The following is a 25,099-nucleotide window of genomic DNA, read 5'->3' as shown; positions in this document are numbered from 1 at the left end:
AGCAGCAAGGTAAGTCAAGGTTTTCTATTCATGTAGTAAGAGCAATTTGCCAGGTATAACAATGCAACAATGCTACCAAGTTTTGTAACAGAGAACAACATAACAAGATGGTGGTTAGCTTGAGACAGCCATAGAAACATCCAATTTTGTGACAACAAGCAAATAACCCTTTTATCTTGAAAAAATTATATTTCTGTAACACTCTCACTATTCTCACACTTGTTTTTTGAACTGTTGAACTGATGTCAGTGTGGGAAGCACCGCCAGCTTAAGCTTGTGCTGCCACCTGAAACAACCACCCTCAGGACACCACACTCCTCTCTCACTCCCTTCAGCCCCAGAATCTCAAAGGTACCTCACAGTAAGACAGAACAGATTTCCCTCCCACTATGTTCTGCTATAACTTCCATCAGTTTTCCAATTCAATTCACTGTGTGACTGCAAAAACATTTGTGCTGGCCCAAAAGCACATAAGTACGGAAACAAGAAGCAAAAGTGTGTTTGGCATTTGGGATGGTTTAAACAGCATTATCATTTATGAAATAAATAGGTGTTAGCAGAAACAAATGTGTTACAACACTTCTTTACCAAAAATGACAGAAAAGGAGGAAAGAATGCAGGAAAGACAGTTAGTTTAGTGCTGAAGACCATGTAAAATAAGAACAACTTACTGGGCAAAAATAGGTGTTTTCTGCTATGTGGTTTGCAACAAGGTTGTTTTCTGCAGACAGAGACATAATAAAAAGCAGTGCATCCCGGGCCTGTTGGCCTACTGTTCCTTCTCGATGGATGAAGGGGATCAGCAGGGAAAAAATTAAGAAATTGGCAGCTCCTTGGTCCTCACTAGTGTGGAAAAACAGTTCTAAAATTGAGGGATCTTTGGCTATTATAGAGCAGAGCTGGTTCAAGAGGATAACCAACTCTGTTTCCACTGTTGGAGTGGTTGTTCCTGAGCAGGAGCTCAGCAACATCATCAAAGGCTTCAAAATGGGCTTGTGATGCAGCAAAGGCTGATGAGACTGGGTTACAAGCATTTCATACATTTTGAGTTGCTCAATTTTTGTCTCATCAGTGAACTCTCGCCGTAGGCTCCAAAGGAAGAGCTTCTCCATGATGTTTTCTGAGACCACAAACTCCAGAATAGGCCCCATTGAGGCATCCTTTGCTTGCTCCTCAATTAATAAGAAAAGCATGTGCTCCACATAGTTCTGGACAGTGCTGGCCTCATCAGGTGAGATTGCCCCATATTTTGCCTGAGTATTTTTCAAAGGATCATGCTTCTCTAAGATTTTCAGAACCTAAAGAGAAACAAAGAAACATCAGTTTTAATGCACTTGAATGCATCATAAAAAGCATGCATCTATCACTACAAGGAAAAAAATCAAAATTATTTAACACAGAAAGCATTAAGTCTTTTTATGTTTTCAAATTTAGGAAGTTTGACAGACAAGACCCAAAAGTTTAACATTTGGCATGTACAAGGCAAAAATATACTGCTGCTGTTCACCTTTTTAAATAAGCACCTAAATTTGTCATTTACTCTATTCCTGAAAACCAGGGGTTCTCTCAAATAGGGATAAACTAGGTTTCCTTAGTGTTCAGAAACTGAGCTTCCATTATGTTTGAAACAAGTTTGTCACAGAGGACTGAAATCAAAGGGCCTGTTCTCCAGCCAGAGTAACTGTGCTCAGGAATATCAATATCATGGGATGATTTGCAGTAGTAAGAGCAGTAGCAACCCACAGTGCTGTTCTTTGCTTGACACTTTTTATATGATTCCAAGTGGCCACTGATGCCCATATACTCTTGCAACTTTCAGTACAGTAATAATAGTCATACCAGTACTTCTAACCCTGAATTACATTCTGTTGTGCATGCAAACAATAAAGCTCATTGTCTGAAAAAAAAACATTGTCTTTAGCCACAAGACCCTAAAGGAACAGTGGCTCCCCTAATATGACACATCACTAGGTGAGAAAAGGTGATTCTTGAATGACAGCTCCTCTGACTCTGGAAACACCTTGGAAACACCACCATTTGTCTGGCCAGTTTCTTGGGAGAGCCAAAGAACAATACTACAGGGAGAAGAACAAGAGAACAAGAACAGCAGCAGAGAAATCAATTTAATCTAAATTGTTAGGTTATTAATATTACTGCAGCAAACAAGACCTTATATTATGATGCTCACAGCAAAACATATTTGCTTAAAAGCAATTACAATCCTGATGACATGCAAACAATTTTCAGAATATGCTGAAGTGTATAATCTACATCTATCCATAATAAACAAGAGTGCATACAGCTTTGCACTGTGCATTTAATTTACTTTACAAAGGATAGACAAGACTTAGCCAGCACTAGGAAAAGAAGCATAGAAGTCTGCAATAGGGCACAAGTCACAATAAATCAATAGGAGAGCCAGTAAGAAGATCCAGGCCTTCAATAAGATATTACCATGTCCTACCGCTTCCCATTTAGATGCAAATCCAGAGTTCCAAGTGTGATTAGTAAAGGCTAACCATACCTTGAAAGGTCAATTATCTTTGCATTTTAAAAACAGTTCAGTGTCATCTACTACATTCTGCATGAAAGGACATTTGTTCCTGAGCAATTCAGGATTATCCCAAAAGAAAGAATGAAGCAAATTTGTATTAATGCAGCTTACTTCAATCAATAAAACTAATTAACATTACCTGTGCCCAATGTGTTCTAAACACTATCATGCATGTTTCTGGGTCAACACCCTGCAGGCTGGGAGCCTGCCTATTTCTGCTGATACTTGTTCCAGAGGACATTATAAAATTTCCACAGGTCAAGCCAACTAGGTCATGCTGAATTTCTTTTTAAAATCCTCCAGTGAGCTACAGATGTTCAAGCATCATGGTGAGATTGATATTGTGTCCTGAGCTTTGGTAGCCACAGAAATCTGTTAAAAAGAAAACAAAACCAAAAAGAAATGTACCACACATGTACCAATGCACATCACATTATAGTGTCTAACAGAAAAGAACATTCTTAAATAGAACACAAACTTTTCTTCTTTTAATGCAGTTTGAGGATAGAATTTTTTTAAGCATGTTATATGGGATCATCTTAGACTTTTGCTCATGATAATAGCTTACAATGCTCAAACTTTTGAGATCAGTGACTATAATAAGGTGCTACTGAAATAAACAAGCCCAAGAGAAGTTTATGCAATACACATTTTATGCATATCACTGCATTTTTAGTTTCTCATTATGACGCTTTTGCCATCTGACCATGTCTATTCAGTTACTTAGTAACTAATATTGCATAGACTGCACAGATAAGGAAAAAAGTAGAGGTGCATCTCTATCAATACCAAAGTAAACAAAACCAAACAACATGAAAGATAAAACTTTCATGTATCCAAATCCAAATAAATTGAGATGTCATATTAAAAGACTATGAGAATAGAATAAAACATTGAAACATTCTATTCATCCATTATTTAATATCCTAGATATGAGTATCAAAGTAGTTGCACACCTGCAGGGGAAAGTTAAAATGAAACAAAGATTGCTGTCTTGCAGATATTTGGCTTAAGAGAACTTAGCACACCCTCACAAACCAGTATCTAAGTCACACAGCTCCCCCCCACCCTTTTTCTTTTTATAGAGTTTACATTTTTATTCTCCTTTTAGCAAAACAACCAGGCATATAATTTATTTCACTTTGGGACCATCGCAAAAAAAAGCCCAACCAGAAGCGCCCAACAACAAACAGAATTTTTTTGTAGCATAAGCTGCCAGATCCCACACAGCAATTCTTTGCCAGTATACAAGGATTTCTCTGTGCATATCTTAAAAGATGAAAATCCTTTCTCTGTAGTGGACCATCTTGCTCCCTGTATGTGTGCTCTATTTACATTCTTGAAACTGCTAGCACAGGAAAACATCCAGCCTGTCTCAAAAGTAGCAGTGACTTTTGCCATTTTAAAAGGGTCCAAAAATATACAGGGTACAACTGTTAAGATTTCTGAGGCAAGCAAGGAGGTTATGCACTTTCCTGTGTATCCATATACACACATATGTTCATATATTCAAGATTCAATCTCCATCCTAACCCTGCTTCTCTCAGCATTTGCAATGTATTTCCTATGCATCTGCTAAGCACTCTCACACAATACAAGTAATACAAGCTAGCCCATCTTTTTTGCAGATAATACATTCCATGTGTGGAGAAGCCAGCACAACCAGCATAAATCCTGCACACCTTATCTGTTTGGGTGACACCACTTCCAGAAAGAAGCTGGCATTCCAAAAAGCTACTCTCCAGGTTATAAACCACCTGGAACCAGATGCAGTGGAGAGGATTGTGCACAACCAGTAGGAAGCAGCTCATGTACTCATTTACTTTAAGGCACCTGCCAGTACACTGCTACTTGTTAAAAAGTTCTGTGAAAATTAATTGTATGTACTATTTCTACATCACTGATGTTCCTGCAGAGAAAAAACAAAACAAACCAAGACACAACAAAAAACCATAACCCACACATAAAAATAATCAGAGATCAAAGTAGCAAGTGGATTTGAGAACACAAGACCCAGGATCTGGGTGCTTTTATCATGACTTCCTTTAGTAATGATACCACTATACCTTAAATGCACACGTTCTGTCAATGTGTTTGCAACTCTGAGCGCTCAACATTTCTACCAAAAAACACGATGCATGCCTACACACCATTTAGAAAAAGCCTGCTGTAAGTACTTTGCCTAATGCCATAGCTGATAATCCAAGGAATCTTTAACTGACATATACTTCAGATCACCTGCCCACTTCCTGCCGGTTTCTCCTTGCCAACATCTCCTGCAAACAGAAATCTTTCCATGCCAGTAGAAGTCCAGCAAACTCCTCCAGGCAAAAGTGTCCTTCTCTTTACAACCCCAATTTACCCTTTTAGCAGATCTCTACCATGCATGAAGCAAGCAGCTTTGGAAAAACTAATATGATAATGTAATTAAAGATGGTATCAGAAGGTGAAGTAAGAGAAGTTAATTAACAAAGCAGAGGCAATTTATGAGTTCCTTCATTTGACAACTTAGAGGTTGTTTCAATGTAGCCATTGCATTTGTTTAAGAATTTAACTGAAACTAGTATTACACATATAGCTATCACATGACAAATTGCATTAGCAGCATAGAATCAGAAACTTCACATCAGTCTCCAGTACTTGTGATAAAACCAACAACAAAGGAGACTATGGCTATCTTCACAAACTCTGATAAGAATCAGTGATGTAAGACTCTCCAGATGCAGACAGTTCAAGCACACAGCAGACAAAAACAGCATGCCAAGGGGAACACAGCACTGCCACAACATGGCTCCTTCCACATCTTTCTGCTTGCCACCAGCCTCCACCCAAGGCTGGTTACTGCTGCACCTAGGGTTGGGGTGAGGGTTAGTGTTCAGTAAACCACAAATCTAAAAGTAACAAGACAGCATTTCAGACTGAAATGTGCAATAATATTTCTATGTTCAATTCAATTCCCATAAGGAATAAAATATTTCCAGTTTCAAAAGCGTCTTGGGATGCTGGGATTTCCTTAGTAATACAAAACACTAATATATTGTGTAGGCTTTAAAGACTTCAAACTCTGTAATAGTGTTTCAAAAAGCTTTTGACAACTTAAGTGGTCACAGAATAGGTCCTAAAAACAGCATCCCTGTTTTAAAAAGGTAATTGAATTGGATGAGAGAATATCTTGTAAAATACATTTCAATCTAACAACATGCTGTAGTTATAGCAGTAGCAGACAGACTACATTCATTGTAAGCAGATTTTGTTACTGCATTAGGTTTTCTTTATTATATTGCAAGACCAAATGTGCAACACTAAATGTAACATCACATCATTCCCTGTGAATTAAATCTCACTTCAATTAAACAAGACAAATAACCTGACCAGAATGAGTCCAAAGGTGAGGAAGAAAATTAATTTGTAAAATACCAATTCATGGAGGAAAAAGTAGATGTGAACTCAGGGGCCACTAAGAACAAAAGTAACCATTTATTTTATTCAGCTCATTATTAAAATTTTACAACAATTTAGCCTTTTGTCTCTGCTAAATCCTGAACAAGTTATTACACCACCATTTGATAACCCTGACAAGTGTGACTATGTCTCTCATGCCATCCATATGAAATTCTACTTCCAAAAGCCTCTGCTCAGTTTAATACTTGGACTCTTCCATACAGTAAGAGAACCTCCTCAGCAGGTAGATCTTTCATATCTCATCTAGCAATTGTTTAACCCTATCACAAGGTCAAGCCCACTTATATATGCCTTCTAGAGCTATTTCAAAAAGCTTTAGTACAACTCAGCCTATTTCCAGTTGAAGAAATGCAGCAGTCCACAAAACTCAGTCATTGGACTCATGGGAGGATATCTACAGTTTTCCTTCAGAAGCCTGGAAGCCATCAGCTCTTTTCATACAGCTGATTACAGGGCTGAACACCTCAATCAAAACAAGTACTTATTTTACTGCAAATTACACTAGGAAGAGAATCCCTTGTGAAGTCTTCTCACAGTGGAGTGTCTCTTCTCAAAAACTGTACACTAGGAAGAACAGCCTAGCAGAGAATCCCTTGTGAAGTCTTCTCACAGTGGAGTGTCTCTTCTCAAAAACTTCACTTTTGCATTAAAAAAAAAAAAAAAAACAAAACAAAAAAAACCAGCACAGAAGTTTGCAGGATTGGGGTTTCCCAGGCAATGCATAACAAAGACAAAAGATACGCAGCCTAATACAGCAACACAGTAAAGAAGGCATAAAATATGCTGCAAGACTATGCAATTTATCATGGTTGTCTTCTGCTGAGACATTAAGATGCCATGCTCAACAATTCACAAACACAAGCGAGCCTGTGTTATCAGACACTGCACTTTTGCTCTCTACAGGCCAAAGCTTTCAGCCCTGTCAGTCCAGGTACACAACAGGCAACAGAGAAGCCTCAATGGCAGTGAAAAAAACAGCATATATAAAAACTTTTTCATGGATCAGTATCGCATAAAAGGGCTTGAAATTAGACCACTTCAAAAAAGCAGAGGGAAATTACACCCTCTTGCTTTTAGCTATGCAATCACACCTCTGCAGTCTCTGCTAAGCGGATGAGAAAAGGTAGGAGAAAAATGAGTGTCAAATTTTAGCATGCCTCAACTTAGTTTCAACTTAAAAGGGACCTGGTTCAGGATTTGTTTACTTCTGATTGAAAAGAAAGCCTTCTGCACAAATTAGTCAGATTTTCTTTAGGGACTATGATCAGGGAGAGGGTTTAAATCTTATTAAGAATTGTGCTCCAAAGGAAGACATCAATCTTTTCAAAGAAAAGGATTCATAGTGCTTGAAGCAAAGTTTTGCAGCAAAAGCAAAGCCTATGAAGAACAGTTACATCCCCACCCCTAATGATCCTTTACAATCACCACAAGAGTGCAGAAGGATTACAGGTTGTTCCCTGGACAGCAGTAGGTCTGTTGTAGGCAACTGCTACAACAACACAGTCAGTGGTTAAAGTCACTGCATCAAGGAATTCTCATTTTCATTAAGTCCTACTCATCTTCAGAAGCTCTATTAGCAAGAAAGCTGAAGCAGATTACTAGAGGAATCATTCAAACTATGTGAACAATTATCTGTCTTCTACACTTGTCCTTTCATATTTCAGTGGTGCAGTCCCAATTTCTCCTGTCCTTTGTCTACCTCAAGCAAGCATTTCACATTTAGGCAGCTTTCTTCAATCCAGCTTTTCTACCCAGTATTTGCAAAAATGCTAAGCCTTCCATGTGTAGGTGGGACAAGATGTTTTACACTGATAAAGCTACCTGCTTAAAAGCCTAACAGAGAATGAGACACCACAAATTTTAAAGCAATATAGTTAATCAAAGTATCAATCTGTTCTCATCAAGCACAATTTAATCCAACCTGCTAACATGAAAGTAAGAATGTCTTGTGCCTTGTCCCCACAGAGACTGCCTAACGATCTCTCTCATGAGAGAAACTACACACAGTATGTTTTATAATGAGACAAAAAAATCTTCTTGTCCCATCTACAGTCAGCCCGCTTCAGTTAAAAACCACAATTCATCTTTTATCAAATGTCTTGGGAGCTACATTACTCACATATTTATTGTAGATTCCCATTAGCTCAATCAGACTAGCACTAAGCTCTTCATGTGATCTGTATAATCCTATGGTATTATACGTTAGGAGGTCCAGGTTCCAGCATTAAATAACTCCACGGTTCTCCAGACATATCAAAAGGAAATTCCACCACACAAGCAAGCAAGCAGCAGTGACACCCCAAGGCCCTGCTGACAGCCCCAGCCCAGCAGTGCTACACTGGCATAAACAGACTTGCTTCAAGGGCAAGCAACAGGAAAAACTCCTGCTGGCAGCCTATGCACTGGCACATGGGATAAACCCCATGCCAAGCCCTCAGAGACTCCTGCTGCATGGGACAGCCAAAATGAAAGAACAGGGATGCCAGTTAGGCAGTATGGTCCAAAATGCATTGATGGGTTAGGCTGAAATTACACACAGTGTACCCAGCAAAGATGGTTCATCAAAGGTCATATTACCAAAGCAGAGAAATGGGCACTGACTGTTCAAGAAAACAAGAATTAGCAACATAGAAAACCTGACAGAGACCTTGACCTGCTCAGGAAGGCCAGATTTACCTGTTACACCACAGGGTATGTTCATCTACCACACTCATTTGCACATAGGCAATTTCACTGGAACTTGAGAGCATACAATTACTGAAGCTATGTTTGCAAAGTCCCAGGAGGAATGAACTACACATTCATATCCCTAGGTCATAACTCTGAAGCTAGAGAAAGAAAAAAAAAAAGCTTGTTATTCTAATGGTATGACTTGATCCTTTTTATGAGAGATAAAGAATACAATAAACCTGTTTCTCTGTTGTATTTTATGTCCTCACATTTAGCCTACTACAGAAAGGCAACAATTCAGTAACAATTAGTGGCTCAAAACACAGATTATATTGGTTAAAAACATAATGATAAAATAGCAGCTAGGGTTCTTTAAATCTAAGATAGATACCTCTCTATTCCCAATAGCATTGTGGCACAGTATGACTGAGATGTCTAGTCTGCTACTAGACAAAAGGATATCAAAACTGAACTTTAAAAAAAGGCCTTCAAAATAGCAGTTCAGAAAAGCTCTTTTCTACCTACACACTAAAGAATGCAGATGTCATTGAACTGAAATCAGTTCAAAGGCTTTAGCTTTGCTGGTTCATTCCCACATCACCAACAAAATTGATGATCCCAGAAAAGACTGCTTCCACACAAAACCAAGTCATAAAATTGTCCAAGGCCCACAGACCAAAGCATTTGGTGTTGTACTGTGTGAGACAGACACTGCAAGCAAAACAAACCTCAGTTTAAAACTTTGTACTGCAAATGTTTCCATACCAAGTTTCAAAGAGAAACAAAACAACTCCAGAGGGCACAGCACACTTCACTGAGTGAAAGAATCTACCTTCCATTATTTCACATACAGTGAATTACAAATATCCCATGCTATGTCAAGACTAGTCATTTTTTGCCATAATTGAAATGAAATATTGCTAAAAAGTTGTTGCCAAAGTCTTCATCTTTACTGAGAATCTGTACAGGGTTTATTTCAAAATTTGTCACTATCCAGGAATGGGAGGGAGTAACACATCAGAAAGCAGACATTTGACAAAACCTACTTTATGTTCTGATTATGCTGGTGAAAAAAAGAAATCAAAGTGACCCATTCACACTGCACATCAATTTTGCTTTCCAAGATAATTCTGACACCTGTGTGACACACAAACCCAGCTCCAACATGCTTGCAATTTAGAGAAACCACAGGCTTCCTGAAGTTGTGATGCTGGAGTGATGAAACATTTTTTGTTGTTTAGATTGTTTTTGAGAAAGGTAAAACAGTTTCTGTAGCTAAAAGTATAAAGTAAATTCATAGGAAATTATTAAGTTGCCTTTCTAGGAAGCCTTCCTGACAGAAAGATGAATGAGACCAGCAAAACAGTAGAAGGCTCTATACTCTGAAGATTTAACACTATTTTCAGAACACTAGCATACAGAACAGGAAATACTACCTTCCCAAGAGAAAGATGGTCTAGAAAAATGTTATCAATATACCTGTAATTATCATATGTAGATTACAGAAAACAAGATTAAGCTATATATTTTATGACTATGGCAATAATATGTAAGATACTTTTTCAAGTGATTTGTACAACATGTCAAATTACTCATTATAATAAGCATAAGAAGTCCAAGAATAATGTTCTCAAGTGTACAAAGTGGCATTAAAAAAGACGTGTGTGCTTTCAGCACTAATCACAATAAAATGCAAATTCACATATATTCCAAACATTCTGTTTTTCACGATAGAGAAGCCACAATGTTGGTTTTTTTTATTTCTACACTCTAGGTTCTAAATACAGTCCAAACACAAGAATAATCAGTAAAACACCATTAAGACTACCCTGATTATTTGACCAATAAATAAAGAAACCAAACAACAAGCTTTGCAGGAGGATTGTTGCAGAGTTTGCACTGAGAAAAGAACTTCCACTCTGCAGATAGAATTGCTCTCTTGCTCACATGCACATGATACTTCTCTTTATGTTCCTCTTTCAAACTAAAAGTACCAGAAAAGGACAAAATATTCCATAAAATCAAAACTGTTATGTATAGAATCGTTATTGCACGGTTGTTAACATAATACTCAATCTATAAGCATATTTATTTCTCCTCCCAAAACTTCATTCACAATACAAAGTTCTCTTTTTCCTGGAAAAAATCAGTTTATAACTCTAAATTTAAAGTAGCTATAACACAGTAAAACCCTTCTATACCTCTCAATATGTTCATTATAGTACATGGACTATAATAACTGATGAGATAACTTGAATCTGTAATTTATCTTCTGTACAGAGAAGATAAAAACTACTCATTTTAGAGATAATTAGCACCCCAAGCTACTTATCCACCAAGTCAACATTATTTCCTATACTCTGAAATGATAACATGTTAGTGACATGATGAACTAATGAACAAAGAGCAAAAGCACCTTGTTACAGAGCTTCAGGACAACTGTTTCAGTGCACTGTAGGATGGCACAAGCCCATCACAAATTGCCCCTCAAACTTAGTCAACTTAATGAGCTACTAAAGGTTATTTTCTTATCTCCCCCTATGTACACCTATCGCCTCATACTAGGTAGTCCTTGTGGCAAAATGTTACATTTAGTGGATTGATACTTTCAAACATAAATGTATTTTTGTCAGCTTTGTTTCCTTCTTTAATATACAGATAGAAACAACAGAACTCTGTGAACCAGTATTGTTTGCATCAGACATTCTCCAATTTAGCTTGGAGAAAGCTCCAGAAGCTAGTGAACTTCCTTTGTCCTAAATTATGTTCATGTTTGACAAAGAGAAAGCCCCTTCCAAAATTCTTTTTATTATTTGCAATTGTCAAACTTGGAAAACCACTGAACAAACATTAGTGTTTAAGATGAGACACAAATCATTATATCTCACTGTATACTGAAGAACTGAAAGGGTGGAAGAATAAAAGGGGGGGGGGGGGGAATTGCAAAATGAACACTTCCTTACAAAATCCTATCCCACCTCTCCAGCTCCCCATTCCCAATGCACAAAACCCCAGGTATTCATGTCATAGGAAACTGCACAGAAACACTGCTCTCCCTCTCCCTTTCCATTCCAACTCAGAGAAGACAAGCAGAAGTTGAAGATTCATGTTATATTAATGCCTATAACAAAGTCAAGGACCTCAATAAAATAAAACATCTGTGAGCACAGTTCCATGGAAAAGCAGCCTCACCCCCTGCAGTGACACTCTTATTTAAAAGCTTTAGTACAGATTTGCATGGTGGGTGGACTTTGGCAGACTACTGATTTCTATATGTAGGTTAAATTTTTTGCTTTTAATACACAGGGTAGTAAACAAGAAAAACTAAAATTGAGTGTTGGCATTTTTATGATGTTTAGTGCATAAAAAGCTAGATCAAAGAAAAATCTACATGTTATTTATGTTTCCATTTCATTACATTGCATTTTATACAGGTGGTAGATGTTTTTCCCTTGAAGCTTCTCCAGCTTTCCTAGGAACAAAATTATTTGTGTCATGTAAACAGTGTTAAGTTTTTCATTACACAGAATACAAATTAATTCTGCATCTCTGATCTTCTAACATAAGGCTACTCCACTATGAAAATATTTTACACTCTTACACCACCTAGTCTTCTGCAACTGAAAACTGAATATCATTACAGCATGTCTCATTCCTGTGAATGCCTTTGCCTGGATACTGGAATATATGAATGCACTGGCCAAAAATGAAACAAATACAGTCTATACAACACCTGTCTCAGACATGTGGCCAGCATGGAAAAAAAGAAACTGATAAAGAATCAGAGGAACAATTAAAAAAAATTGAAGTAATCTGGAACTTTGATAGCAATTCTTTACAATTTGTTTTCATTCTTGCCTTTGAACCTTTGAGAAAACACAAACAGAAATACAGGTGTCTTTCTAGTCCAGAAAGGAATGCAGATAAACTAGCAACTGTCACACCCTGAAGAGTAAAAGAAGGCAAATAACCTAACAAATTGCAAATGAAAACTATTCATCTGATAAAAGGAGTGCTCTGAGAAACACAGAATCTCACAAATGTATCTACTAAAAGGTGAAGCAAGTATCAGATTCAAGTAAAAATACAATCTAATTACTATTTAAACTTTTTAACACTTGGAATGACCAATACTGAAAGCCTAGTAAACAGGAGAGTTGGATGTCAGCCGTGGCAGGAATGCGTCTCAGCAGAGATAACCAAAAGTCAAACCACAGCCTCTCCCATCTAATTTTGTAACACCTATGGAGGCTTCCACTGGCGTGGGAAAGAACAGGTTCCACCCATCACCAGGTTGTTCATTCCTGCCTGCACAGTTCTGAAAGTGGGGAGTGTCTGTGTGTGTCTTGGGGAGCCCTGCAGCTTCTCACCTCCACTTCTGTCCTTCTGTGTAAGGCTGACAGAAGTGCAGAAGCTACAGTATCCAGTCAGGTCTGACACACCAGTCCTCAGAGAGCTGCCAAGCTGAAGACAGAAGCAGTTCAAAGAGGCAGGAGAAAGTCTGTTTGTATGCACAGACCTTGAACAGCTGTCAGCTGTAACCATAGCACACTTGGAAGTGAGACCTCCGACTTTATTCCAGAGGACATCGTTCTTGACACTGAATTTAAAAATTTATTATTATTTTTCCAACCTGTGAATTGCAGAAAGCATATGTCAAACCAATTTTTTGTTTTGATGCATCAGTTAAGAAAGTACTTTAGAATATGCAAAACTGTTACATCATTCACCAGCTATCCCTCTGCTAAAACAAAACTCAAAGTATTTCTATTGTCATCACATACACTGCCATCTCCATTCTGTTTTATCTTCACCTTGCCCCACAGTTAATATTATACTTGCACAGTAATTCATGCCACAGCCATTGCAACAATAAAGCCCTTCCCTGCTGTTTCAGAACTGTCAGGTAGTTCAGACATCCCTACTGTTCTCAAGCAGACTTTCTCTCTGAAAGACGTTACCCTCAGTCCTGAGAGTCACAGCATGTCCCAGGAAGCCCTGGGTGACTTTATTAAGTATTTGCATACAACCAAGTGTCTGTGCTGAAAAAACTAACCGAAAATAAATGGTGTTCCTAGTAAGTCGGCACAAAACCAAATGTATATGACTAATGACAAATTAATGAAGGATAGAAGAAAACCCTGCCCTTGTGAGACCACACCTGGAATACTGCAGCCAGGTCTCAGCACAAGAAAGATGTGGACCTGTTAGGGCAAGTCCAGAGGAGAGCCATAAAGATGACCTGAAGGCTGGAGCACTCTCCAACAAAGACAGGCTGAGAGAGCTGGGACTGTTCAGCAAAGAGAAGGCTCCAGGGAGACCTTGCTAAAGCTTTCCAGTCCTTTAAGAGAGCTTACAAAAGGGAGGGAGAGAATTTTTTTTACATGGAGAGACAGTGATGAGACAAGGGGAGATGTTTTTGAACTACAGGAGGAGGGTTTAGATTAGGCGACAGGAAGAAGTTCTTTACTCAGAGGGTAGTGAGACAGTGGAACAGGCTGCCCAGAGAAGCTGTGGATGCCCAGTCCCTGAAGTACTCAAGGCCAAGTTAGATGGGGCCCTGAGCAACCTTGTGTAGTGAAGTGTCCCTGCCCATGGTGGCAGGACTGAAACTGGATAATCTTTCATGTTCCTTCCAACCTAAGCCATTCTATGATCCTATGAAAGCCTCTCTTCAGTGCCAGTACCAAAGGCAGGTACAACTGCAATTATAGACATCACAACAATCAGCCTAATTGGAAAGAATCAGTCCTCAAAGTTGCCAACACTTTAAAATTAAAACCACTGGACTCCATGTGTACAGGTGGGGTTGTGGCAATGCCCCTCCATCCTCTAAGTCAGTAGGACTGGGAGACAATACTGTGGTTTTCTCTAAATAGAGGAAAAAACTGAGTTTTCTCTGTAACAATGTATCTACCTATCATCTGACCATCACTAAGCTCAACACAGAAAATACAACCCGCTACTGTGAAGGATTGTCTTCAGTCCATCTATGCCCAAAAGTAGTCAACAGGCTCTGTGCCCCTGAGAGGGCAGCAGCTGTTGCTATTAAAATACACTGCTAGCATCCCTCAGCAGACTACAGAGGTTTAAATATCAGTTTAACACACTATGGTAAGAAAAGAGACTCCCCTTGCACCCTGGCAACCATTTAAACAGATTCTGTCATGATAGGCCCTGTGTATCTGAAATACTGCTTTAATGCTGCTCTAGAAAGAGATGCAAACATTAAAAAATTCAACCTGAGAATGCTAGTATAAATTTTTCAAAATAAAACACCACATGGAAGCAAACCTGGACTAAGCCAGCTTACAAGTGGAATGACTGAGTTTTGTAGCCTCGGATATCACAATCACCCCTGCTCACTCCCAGTCAGTGAATCTTACCAACACTTATTGAGAAACCTTCAAAGCTGGAGAGTTTCTAGAATAATTTAACAGGTTTCTTTAGACTTAGACAATGCTATATGAGCAACTTGCTGGGGAAAAGCATCAAAACTGGACTTGCTAGAATAATTACTTCAAATGTGTTCAATTTTTGTTTACTTGCTCTCAATAATATGCAGGGCACAAAATGATCATCATCACGAGCTGCAACAGTAACTGCTTCCATACAAGAGCTCAAGCCACAAGAGTTTACTCCTTTACTTTTCTCCTCCAATTCTCTTCCCTTTACATGGGCCTGAGGCAAATTACTCAGCTCAGTTTCTCCCTTAATACAAGGGCCACAGACTTTTGGAGAGCTCTGATTATTACTAAAGCAGCAAATCAATATTATTCAGTTGACTGTCTGGTCGTTTACCTGTCCCAGAAACTCTCAGAATCCCTATGCACCATACTCTTAAGACTTACAGACTACACACTTAGACTTACAGCCCATCACAAACTCCTATTTGGCAAAACACTTCTAAAGCCAGAGCCTATGAGTAATGAATTCTCATCTTACATTCATTTCCATATTTTGGCATCGTGCAGAAGAGATAAGACACAATCAAGGCCCCCTACATGAAAAAAAAAAATGCATGAAGTGTTTCAGAACACCAGTGGGAGAATTTCATGCAATGTATGGCTATTATTAGATTGCTATTTTGCTTAGCAGATCAGAGGGTATAATCGGCAGATGATGCAGCCCTGATTTGCGAAGCACAGCCTTATTAAAGGCTAATGAGATAAATGAGTTAAAATTTACATTTTGCTCCACTGATAAGGTTCATTGGCACACTTAACTCCAACACCATGGTTTGAATATTAAACCCACTTATTAATGTCTAGTAAAGCTAATTATAATGCTGAGTGGCATTAAACTATAATAACGAAGCAGGATGTTAGAATCACATCCTTCAGTATTACTGTAGCCCTGAAGTAAGTGTTCTGCACCTGGAAATAAACACCTGTTGAGGTCATGCTGTGAGAAAGCACAAGCCTTCTGTGCCTTTTTCCTGATCCTTCTGAGAACCCAAAGCCCTGTTCTTCTAACAATATATGTTAGAAGAAGCAACAACAACATAAATGTCGCTCATTACTATGATTTCAACAGTGTCTGTCTGTCTTACGGCAGTAACAACAAGGATTAATTGACAAATATGTTTGTACCTACAATATTTTAAATCACACTTGACATATACTCTCTAATCCTTAAAAGAAAAATAAAGCACTGAGATACTAAGAAAATTAACAACAAAACCCTGGAATCATACCTTGTTTTTTTCTCATCCTTTTTCACTATCTTCCGTTGAAACTACAAATATAACTTTAAAAAAACCTCAATTTACTGGAAAGGATCTGGAAATACACTTTAGACCTTACACTAGCCTATGTATTTCTTTGCCACATCTACTTAAGCACTTAAATGGACAACAATTATTTTTAAGGATAATATAAGAGGACAAGGGCCATAATATTCTTTCCCTTTTAATCTCCACAATGTATTTGTCCTGTGACAGCAATGGAAAGAAGATGAGACGGGATAATTAAGTGCCAGCTATCCATGGATCAACAGTACCCAGTGTGAGGACTCACATGTGCCAGTCCAAAAACAATTTACAGTCAGCACAAGCTTGAGATACACACTTGCTCTGGGATCTCCCCATCCCAACACAAGAGAGGTGCCAGCTCTCCTTCCTCTAGGAGAGTCGTATAAAGGACTCACAACAGCCATCATTACCTTTTCAAAGTAGAATATAAAGAATGACAACAAAAAACATAAAAGCACTAGAGATAAAATCTCCACTTTTTATTTGTAAAGTAATACTCAAAAGCAGACATTCATTACACACGTAAAAAAAGGCACTGCAGAACAATTAGATTTTTTTCTTCTGTGGGGAAAAGTGAAAAGGCACTTGCACTGTGACAGTAAAAGAAACTAGCTGAACAAATCATGTGTGAAACATTAAATGCAACTGCTTTTTTGAACACACTTTTGTTCCTTTCAATTTATCACCTGATTTAAACATTTAGCTTGTAACGCAATCCATTCCACTTTCCTCAGCCCAGCTTCAAAACAGAGGCATGCCATATTTCAGCAGTAGAAGCAAAGAAATGCTGTGGAGGTCAGAAAGAAAAGATTTGGTATATGGCTTTCTGTGGAGCATTCCACTGCATCCCTGCTTGCAGGAAGCTGTGAATACTGCCCAGCATCCCCAAGCTGTGCTGCAGCTGGGAAAAAAAAAAAAACAAAACCAAAAAAAAACCCAACAAACCAAACAACAACGAAAAAAAGAGAGCAGCCTACTTCAGTGGTAGACTCGAGATGTCACAAGTTGCCAAGGGAACACACATCCTGTCCCCCACCTCCCATTCCGCCGTGCTGTTCTCGTGGGTCCTACGGCACACACCAGGTCCTGAAGCCAAATCCAGAAAAGATTGTTGGTTGAGGGCTCAAAGTATCCCTCACAGAAATGTGCCCTGAAAATGGATACTTGTGACTTTTAAAATGCAGAACCATCAAGTCTCTTTCCCTAAGGGAAAACCCTGCCAGCCTGGTGCCACAGGAGCAATTCTCTACACAGGTTCTTCCCACAGAGCAGAAAGTGCCTCTGCAGTCTTTTTCTTCCAGTACATTGTACTAGATGTGGCTTTTCCCAAGCCATTTTATGAGTATGGTTTGTTTACTAAAAGCATAATCAGAGAAGCTCCTCCAATTACTATTTCAACTATGTTAATACTTGGTATGTATTTTGAATCTAAATGTTTCAATACTTCTCTGCAACTACAATCAAGAGAAAGCACACTATATTTTTAAAGAAGAGACAGCCAACAGCATAGTATTCCCACAGGCAGGCTTGTCAGGAAAAGATATGTGGTAAATAATTAATTTTCCTAGGTTAACTTCAGTTCCAGACTAGCATTTGTGAGCATCAGTGCCATGGAAAGGCAACCAATAACTCTAGTTTGTATTCTTGTCCAGTAAGGAGTTTTGCCTTATGTGCAAGCACTGACAGTGAAAGTTTTATCATCCCAGGGACAGAAAAAGTAAAGAACACCTATACAAGTACAGTAAAATCTCTTCTGCAAAATTCAAAGGAACCAGAAGTCTTTGCTTGGCTACTGCTGGTTTTTAAATTATTTCCTTCTTTGACAGATAATGGTCCAAACACAGATAGATGCTGAGCACTGGTGTCAGACTGCAGCACACAGAAACCTCCAGTATAATCCACCCTACAAATAATTAAAGACTTCGTTCACTGCTTTCCACACTTTCTTTTAGTGCATTGCAGATGTTTGGCAGGAAGGGTGGGGACTATTCTAAACACAGGGAAAGGGCAGCACATTCCTGACAAATCTTTTTAAAACTGATTCTAAGCTTAGCAGTTTAACACATTGAGGTTTCAAAAAGTTCATAAAATGTTACAAATGCTACCAGTGTATATTCAGTATTCATGGCATGAAGTGACTGAGCTTTTGCATAAACTATCAACTGTGATCTATTTTTTTTTTCCACTTCTATTTGATGCCTCAAAGGTGTTAGCAGATCATAACAAAAAATAGTTCATAGAATCAGGAATAAGTTGGCAATAAAGAGAAGATTTTGCAGAAGGTAGTTCATTTTCCCTGGAAATTATTCATAAAAATGGACTAAGAAAATCTAAAAAGCTATTTAAGAAACAAACTTCACTAACATATCATTTCTGCAATAATTTTCAAACAAACTAGGTATTTCTTAAGTAATTCCAGACCTGCTGGTACCCACAGAGGGAATGGAAAAGCCTCAGGCTTAGCTTTCTCTTCAAGTCAGGGAACTCAGTCTAATGCCCTTGAAACTTTTCTTCCAAGTTGGATTTTATTTCTTGTGCTCCTAAACTGCCTTGACTGTGTGATCAGGAGCAAAGTTCATGGACCTCAAGATCTTATTTCCTATCATTTCAGTCAGCTGAATTTTTGGAGGATCAGAATAGAGTTATGCATTTCTTTATAACAGAGCTGCATTACAACCATGATAAAGAAATGGGAGAAATGTTCTGCTCTGTTCGTTACAATCAATAGATTATGCAGCTCAGTCACAAAGCAGAAGGAATTATGAAAAAGAAAGTAATCTTTAAACCATTAATATTGCCAGAACAACTTTTCTTTCAGATATGCAGACTCCCACCTCCCAGACACAGCTAATAATGTCAGAAGCTCTGAGATTCATATGGTCAGAATGACTAATATTTACATTAAGCAAATGTATTGCCATAGTAACATAGACACCACAGAGCTATCTACCTGCCACAGCTCCCTAAATTATTTAGCATGCCAATACTACAGTGACACTGTGTAAATGATCACATTCATTAAGAGCAGAGTATGTGCTGAAAAACTGAATGTTAGACAGCCATATTTATTGCTAGGAAAAAAACAACGGCACCAGTGTTCAGAACAAAAAAAAAAAAAAAAAAAAAAAAAAAAAACGAGAAAAGGGGAAGGCCCCACCCGAAAGAAAAAAAAAAAAGAAAAACGAGTATAGAGGAAGGCTCCAACCTGAAGCAGAACAACACACCTTTAAAATCTTCATCTAAAAACCATGTTAACATCTGCATCCCTGTCCAAAGCAACACAAACAATAATCTCACTTATGGGACATAAGGCTGACCCACTGTGACCAGAACAAATTGAGAACTGAGTTATGTTCCAAGCCACATTTTTGGAATAGTCATCAAACTTGCTTAATTTGCATTTTTTATTGCCAAAATATTATTCTGTATTGTGGAGTTGCAAAAGCCAGTGCACAGAAAATAGAAATAACTATGACACACCCTCAGACCATGGTTATTCCTCAACAGTCAACAGATTTATGGTGAGGAGAGAGGGGCAATACTTTGCATGATGGTCTGCCACTTCCTCAAGTAGTAGATGATGGCAGGGATCTGAGTGGTTTGTGTAAGCCACTATTCTCATCCTGAGTTAAAGCTTCTGGAAACCTCAAGCACTTCCTGCACTATGGATATTTTCCCCTCATCACATGCGATGGCAGAATCAATGACAAGTGGAGAAAACAAAGGACAGCTCAGGTCAACTCTTGCAACCAGATGGATTTCTTCCTAATTTTTATCAGCTACAGCCCCTTCTTTTGTTGGACACAAATAATGTTTTTTCACATTTCTCTTTGAATTCAAAATAGCAAAGAAACCCCCTAAGAAGTATAGCACAAAAGTTCCAGGCAAAAAATTAACCCAGCCCAGCTCCAATCAATTCCTATTCTCTCTGATTTTTTTAGTTCTTCGTAAGCTCAATTTACAGTATGTCAACACAAGAGAAAGCTTCAAATAATTTCTTCTACTACATTTTTATGAAAGTAAGTCTGGCATACACCCATCTTTTATTATTCATTTGTACTAAAATGCCACAAAGTCCAACTTACACATTGTCATGGCACTAGCAATAATCAAATCAAATCTCAACCCAACAGATTCTCTCTGTAACAGACTCACGTACAATTTGATCTTGAGACAGTATTTTCAAAGCAATTAAATGTTTGGAACATGCTCTTCTCCAGAGATAATTCTGCTTACATAGTAAGAGTCTGCTTTTCTTAAGCATGTTGCTTGAATTAAAAATTGTTCAAGAACTGACTTGATCCTCCACAGAAAGTCCAAAAAGTACAGAGACCCTGTTCTAAAAGCTGTTTTAGAAAGCAGCCTCATGGAACCCAATAGCCAGACCAGTGAAGGTACCTCAAATATTGGTGCTGGAGAGCACAGGTGTGATGAAGAACACCTAAAGGTTTACTGCTTACAGAGGTCAGGTCATCTCCAGAAGTACTTAGATTGTGAACTTCTGTTTGGAGTCTCCACTCAGTATCCCATTTGAGATTGTGAATTTAACAGAATGTCTGCTGGTTTTAGAGACATGTCTGTGAAGGATGAATACTGCTCTTAGGACTGTCAAAATATAAAGGATCATATGAGAAGCAACTGACTAGTGGACTAATTAGCAGTAAGGAATAGAATTATGCAAAGCCTCCAGATTCCAGGCAGAGCTATCAATTACATTTACATGTTACAAATCACCTTGCTGATGAAGTGCAAGCTGGAAATAGGAAGTCACCTTCAAGTATTCAGCACCTTAAAGCACATTTGTAATGGAGCCTGAGGGGATATCTGCTTAGTTGCTGGAATAATTTAAAATGTGCACTAATACTTGAAATGATTCCATGACAATTGAGCATTCAGCTAAAGTGGCTGAGATAAGCCTTGACAATTCTAGATAAGAAATGTTAAACAATTAATAGAGGTATCCAAACACTAACCTTTTAATCCACTTAGGAGTTGCAAGAGAAAATTCAGCCTATCTTTCAAGCTTCTAACTGAGTGCACTAGGGAAAGTCAGTCCTGCTACATAAACCACAACTAATTCTGAACACAAACCCTTTGTTTTGTTTTCAAGCCAACAGTGAGTAGATGAACCCAAAAAGCAACAGAACACAAAAATAGTGGCTGAATTTCATTAGGTTTGGCTCAGCATCACTACAACAGAATCCAAATTGTTTTCTACAGAGCACTTCAAGTAGCAGCAACACAAAGCACTCAGCTCCACAGGAGTCCTTCATGTATCAGATGTGGTACCATTCACAAACTAAGTCTACGTTTCTGCATGTTGCTAGATAATGTCCCCTCACCAGCAGGGCAGTACAAAAAGCAGAAAAGGCCTTGGCTCTAAGTCCTGCTCAGCAATAACAGAAACATCTGTGTGTCCAGCACAAATCCAAAACACAGCCTCATACTCGACATTGAGAAGAAAACAAACTCTACCTGAGCCCAAACCAGCACACTACAAAAATCCTAGATATACAGAACACTCTGTCAAAGAACCAAGTAACTTCATACAAATCAGTTAAGAGCTGATAACAACATTTTGTTTGTTTTTGAAGTGTTGCAGTATCTGGGTAAAGACAATTTGCAAGAATATCCCATGTGTTCAAATGATTCCTCAAAAATCCACAGAAACAACCACAGCAAAGACTCTAACTATAGCTGGGGACTGAGACCTGTTTTTATTTTCACTAGAAACCCAAAAAACCTACTTCCACATTCTCCTCTCCTTCTCAGCCAGGACTGGAATGGAAACCTTTGTCAGGGTTGGCTCAGCCAGTGGCCTCTCTCACCCTGGCAACTGTTTTTATACACAGCAGGGAGACTGAAGAGGTAGAGCAAAGCTTAGTATTACTCCCTCAAGCTCAGGACTTTACAAGGAATAGAGTCTTTTCCCACTTTGCATACCAAAACAACTCCCTAGTGCAATGAACTGTGTCCTTTTCCCCTTTACTCCAGCCTCCACAATGAAGAAATATCATTGCTGCATCCTCTGACAGAAACCTCCCACCCAGACGCTGCAAACAGGACTAATATAGAAAACAAAACCAACCTTTTTTTTTGTTTTTTTCCTAGGCAAAAGGTGATGGGAAGAATAAAAAAACGACAAAAATGGAAACCAAAAGATATATTTCTATGACTTACAGTGATTAGAACACCAATCAGCCTCTTCTGTACTGTACAGCAGGGTTAAAACCCCCACCACCACCCTGCACACACAGAGCAACACACACCCAAAGCAATGCACACTGCTGTCAGGAGTTGAGCTGCTGCGTGCTTAATATGGAGGCAGATTTATTGAACAGGTATTTCTAAACTCATGTTCAAACCCCATAAGTGCCATATCAAAAAAGTATATCAAGTCCTCCATATTTACAACTTGAATATAAAAAATGCAGTTTGAGATGCAGACATCTTTCTATTAAAAAAAAATTGAACAATTACATATGCATTAAATAAACCTTACGCCATAAATGTCCTTGATTCTTTATGTGCCAAAACATTAAAAAATAAATTCAACAAATCCCCTACAGAATAAAAAGCAAATAAACAAATAAAACCCCAGACATGGGGTAAGCTTACCATACATTATTAAAATGCCAAGCACAGTAGGTTGTTAATTTTTCACTTGAAGTAACTGCATAACTTGGTTGGGGAATTATTCAGTTCTAAAAACTCTGTAGCCATTTCATTTCACCTTTCATTTTCTATCATCCACAAGTCAAAATCATGTATGCAGTTTAATGAAAAGTGCATAAGTCCTTGAATACCAGATACAGATAGGATGAACTATGACTGATTCTCACCAAACCTAATAAGCAAGAAACCAAAACAAAAATTGAAATATACAGATACTAGTATAAGCATAGTAAGTCAGTAGCATTTTTATCAAAATGAAAAAATATTTTGTTCTTTCTATAAACCCAAGATACACTTTCAATCTTTGTGTCATCTATCCATGCTATACATCATGAAGATAAATGGTGATTAGTAAATGGAAATAGAATGGTGATAGATGAATGGAAACAGAATGGTGATAGATGAAAAACAGTGACACTTAGGAGTACAAGCAGCTTAAAGAGCACTTTGAGTATAAACATAAGTGTATGAGCAAGAAAATAATTACCTATATTCTACAGACAAACACAGCACAGCCCTGGGGACAGATTCCTTTTCTGTGAACACCCTCATGCTAATTACTGTGCAGGAGTCAGGGTCTGGAAAGGATGCAGAGTCAACTTGTGCCAACTAAAATATTTAACCACAACAGACATGTTTTTACCTGACGAATGTAAGTGGGAATCTCACTTGCAGGGGTCAGTTGTTCCAACCACTCCCCTACAGACAATTTAAAGACAATTATTCTACATCATGACATGTAGAATACTTACTGCTTTTGTATGCTACTACAACAATTTTTATTAAGAGAATCAACTAAGATGATATACCATACAGGTTTAAAAAGTAAGATGTAAAAAAATATTACCCAACACAAATTCTCCAATTTGTCAAGAGAAGGGGAATGGGACCTATGTCCTCCAGAAGTATCCAGTACTAGGCTTGTCTCAATTAGACTCAAAGCCCATATTTTTTCAGAACACTTAAGGACTTCTGTGGAAGTTCATAGTGACATGGTAAATTAAACATTCTGACAGAGCACATTGTCCTATTATTAGTAACATGCCAGGCAATACAAAAAGAACAACACATACTTTAAAAACTGCACCTACACAACCTCCCCACTCAGCCTTTTAGAAGACACAGGTGTAAGATACACTGCCTATATCAGTTCAGATGTTTTTCTGGAGTATGTATTTGTAAGACAATAATGCAAGCACTAAAACATCAAAAAAATCAAAGCATTCATAAAAGAGAATAAGTAATTCTGCTCTGGATTTGTTGGTTTTGTTTTAATTTGTTTGAGGTGTTTTTTTTACTGTTTGGTGGAGGTTTTCTGTTTTGTTCCTCTCTCCACATTCAGAAGTGTTTCCAGAAAAGCCACAAGTTCTGAACAAGGTCATTCATGATACTGATTCAGCTGCTGACTTGCCTTTCAAAAGTGCCAGACCAGTTTTACCTCATTTCTTTTAGGAAAGCAATGCAATGGGACAGTAACTTCATCTCCCAAATTAACTATTCTTGGATACCCAGCTCTAGGCAATTGGCTTACTCTGTGCCACCACTTTATTCCTACCCTCCTAGTTGTTTGTATTTCTCAAAATGCAGCATATTACTCACTTTGACTGTAGTTGCTTCCCACATATTCATTCATCTTAGTTTGTCTCACTGGATTTCTTCAACTGCATCTCATTAAATAGCCTGAATTTTTTCTTCCAGTTGCATGCTAGGCTGACTTTCAGTGAAATGAAGGTAGATTTACACCAATGAAAGGAAAACAGAATGTAGTTGCATGGTCTTAAACTTTAAGAGGCAACAAAGCTTTCTAGGCTATGAATTTTAACACTCAGAGATTAGCAATTCATCTTAGTTTCAGTTGTATACTTCTAGGACAGAACAGTTATCTAGAGAATCCCTGATAGGTTTTTTACTAAAAGCATTGCTCCAAAAGCTGTGGTGAAGCAGCAGAACAGTTCATGGCCCACACAAGGAAGAGGTCCTATCCC

General features: G+C 38.2%; 1 protein-coding gene across 5 annotated transcripts in view; it reads right to left on the bottom strand.

The window, feature by feature from the left end:
• Positions 1-25,099, bottom strand: part of FHIP1A (FHF complex subunit HOOK interacting protein 1A) — a 79,140-nt gene that overhangs the window by 32,907 nt on the left and 21,134 nt on the right. For 4 of the 5 annotated variants that reach the window (XM_039700233.1, XM_039700238.1, XM_039700236.1 and 1 more), the window contains 2 exons: positions 2,694-2,926; positions 672-1,298 (listed from right to left, as the gene is read on the bottom strand). In XM_039700233.1, coding sequence (XP_039556167.1) covers positions 672-1,298; positions 2,694-2,795 — 729 coding nt within the window. In that variant the 5' untranslated portion in view covers positions 2,796-2,926. The remainder of the gene's footprint in view (positions 1-671; positions 1,299-2,693; positions 2,927-25,099) is intronic. The other variant, XM_039700237.1, reaches the window with a different exon arrangement.

The sequence above is a fragment of the Passer montanus genome, unplaced genomic scaffold (genome assembly GCF_014805655.1).
Source record: "Passer montanus isolate IOZ18808 unplaced genomic scaffold, ASM1480565v1 scaffold14, whole genome shotgun sequence".
In the NCBI taxonomy this organism is placed as follows: domain Eukaryota; kingdom Metazoa; phylum Chordata; class Aves; order Passeriformes; family Passeridae; genus Passer; species Passer montanus.
The sequence above is the reverse complement of the archived record's forward strand: the minus strand, read 5'-3'. Positions and strand labels throughout refer to the sequence as shown.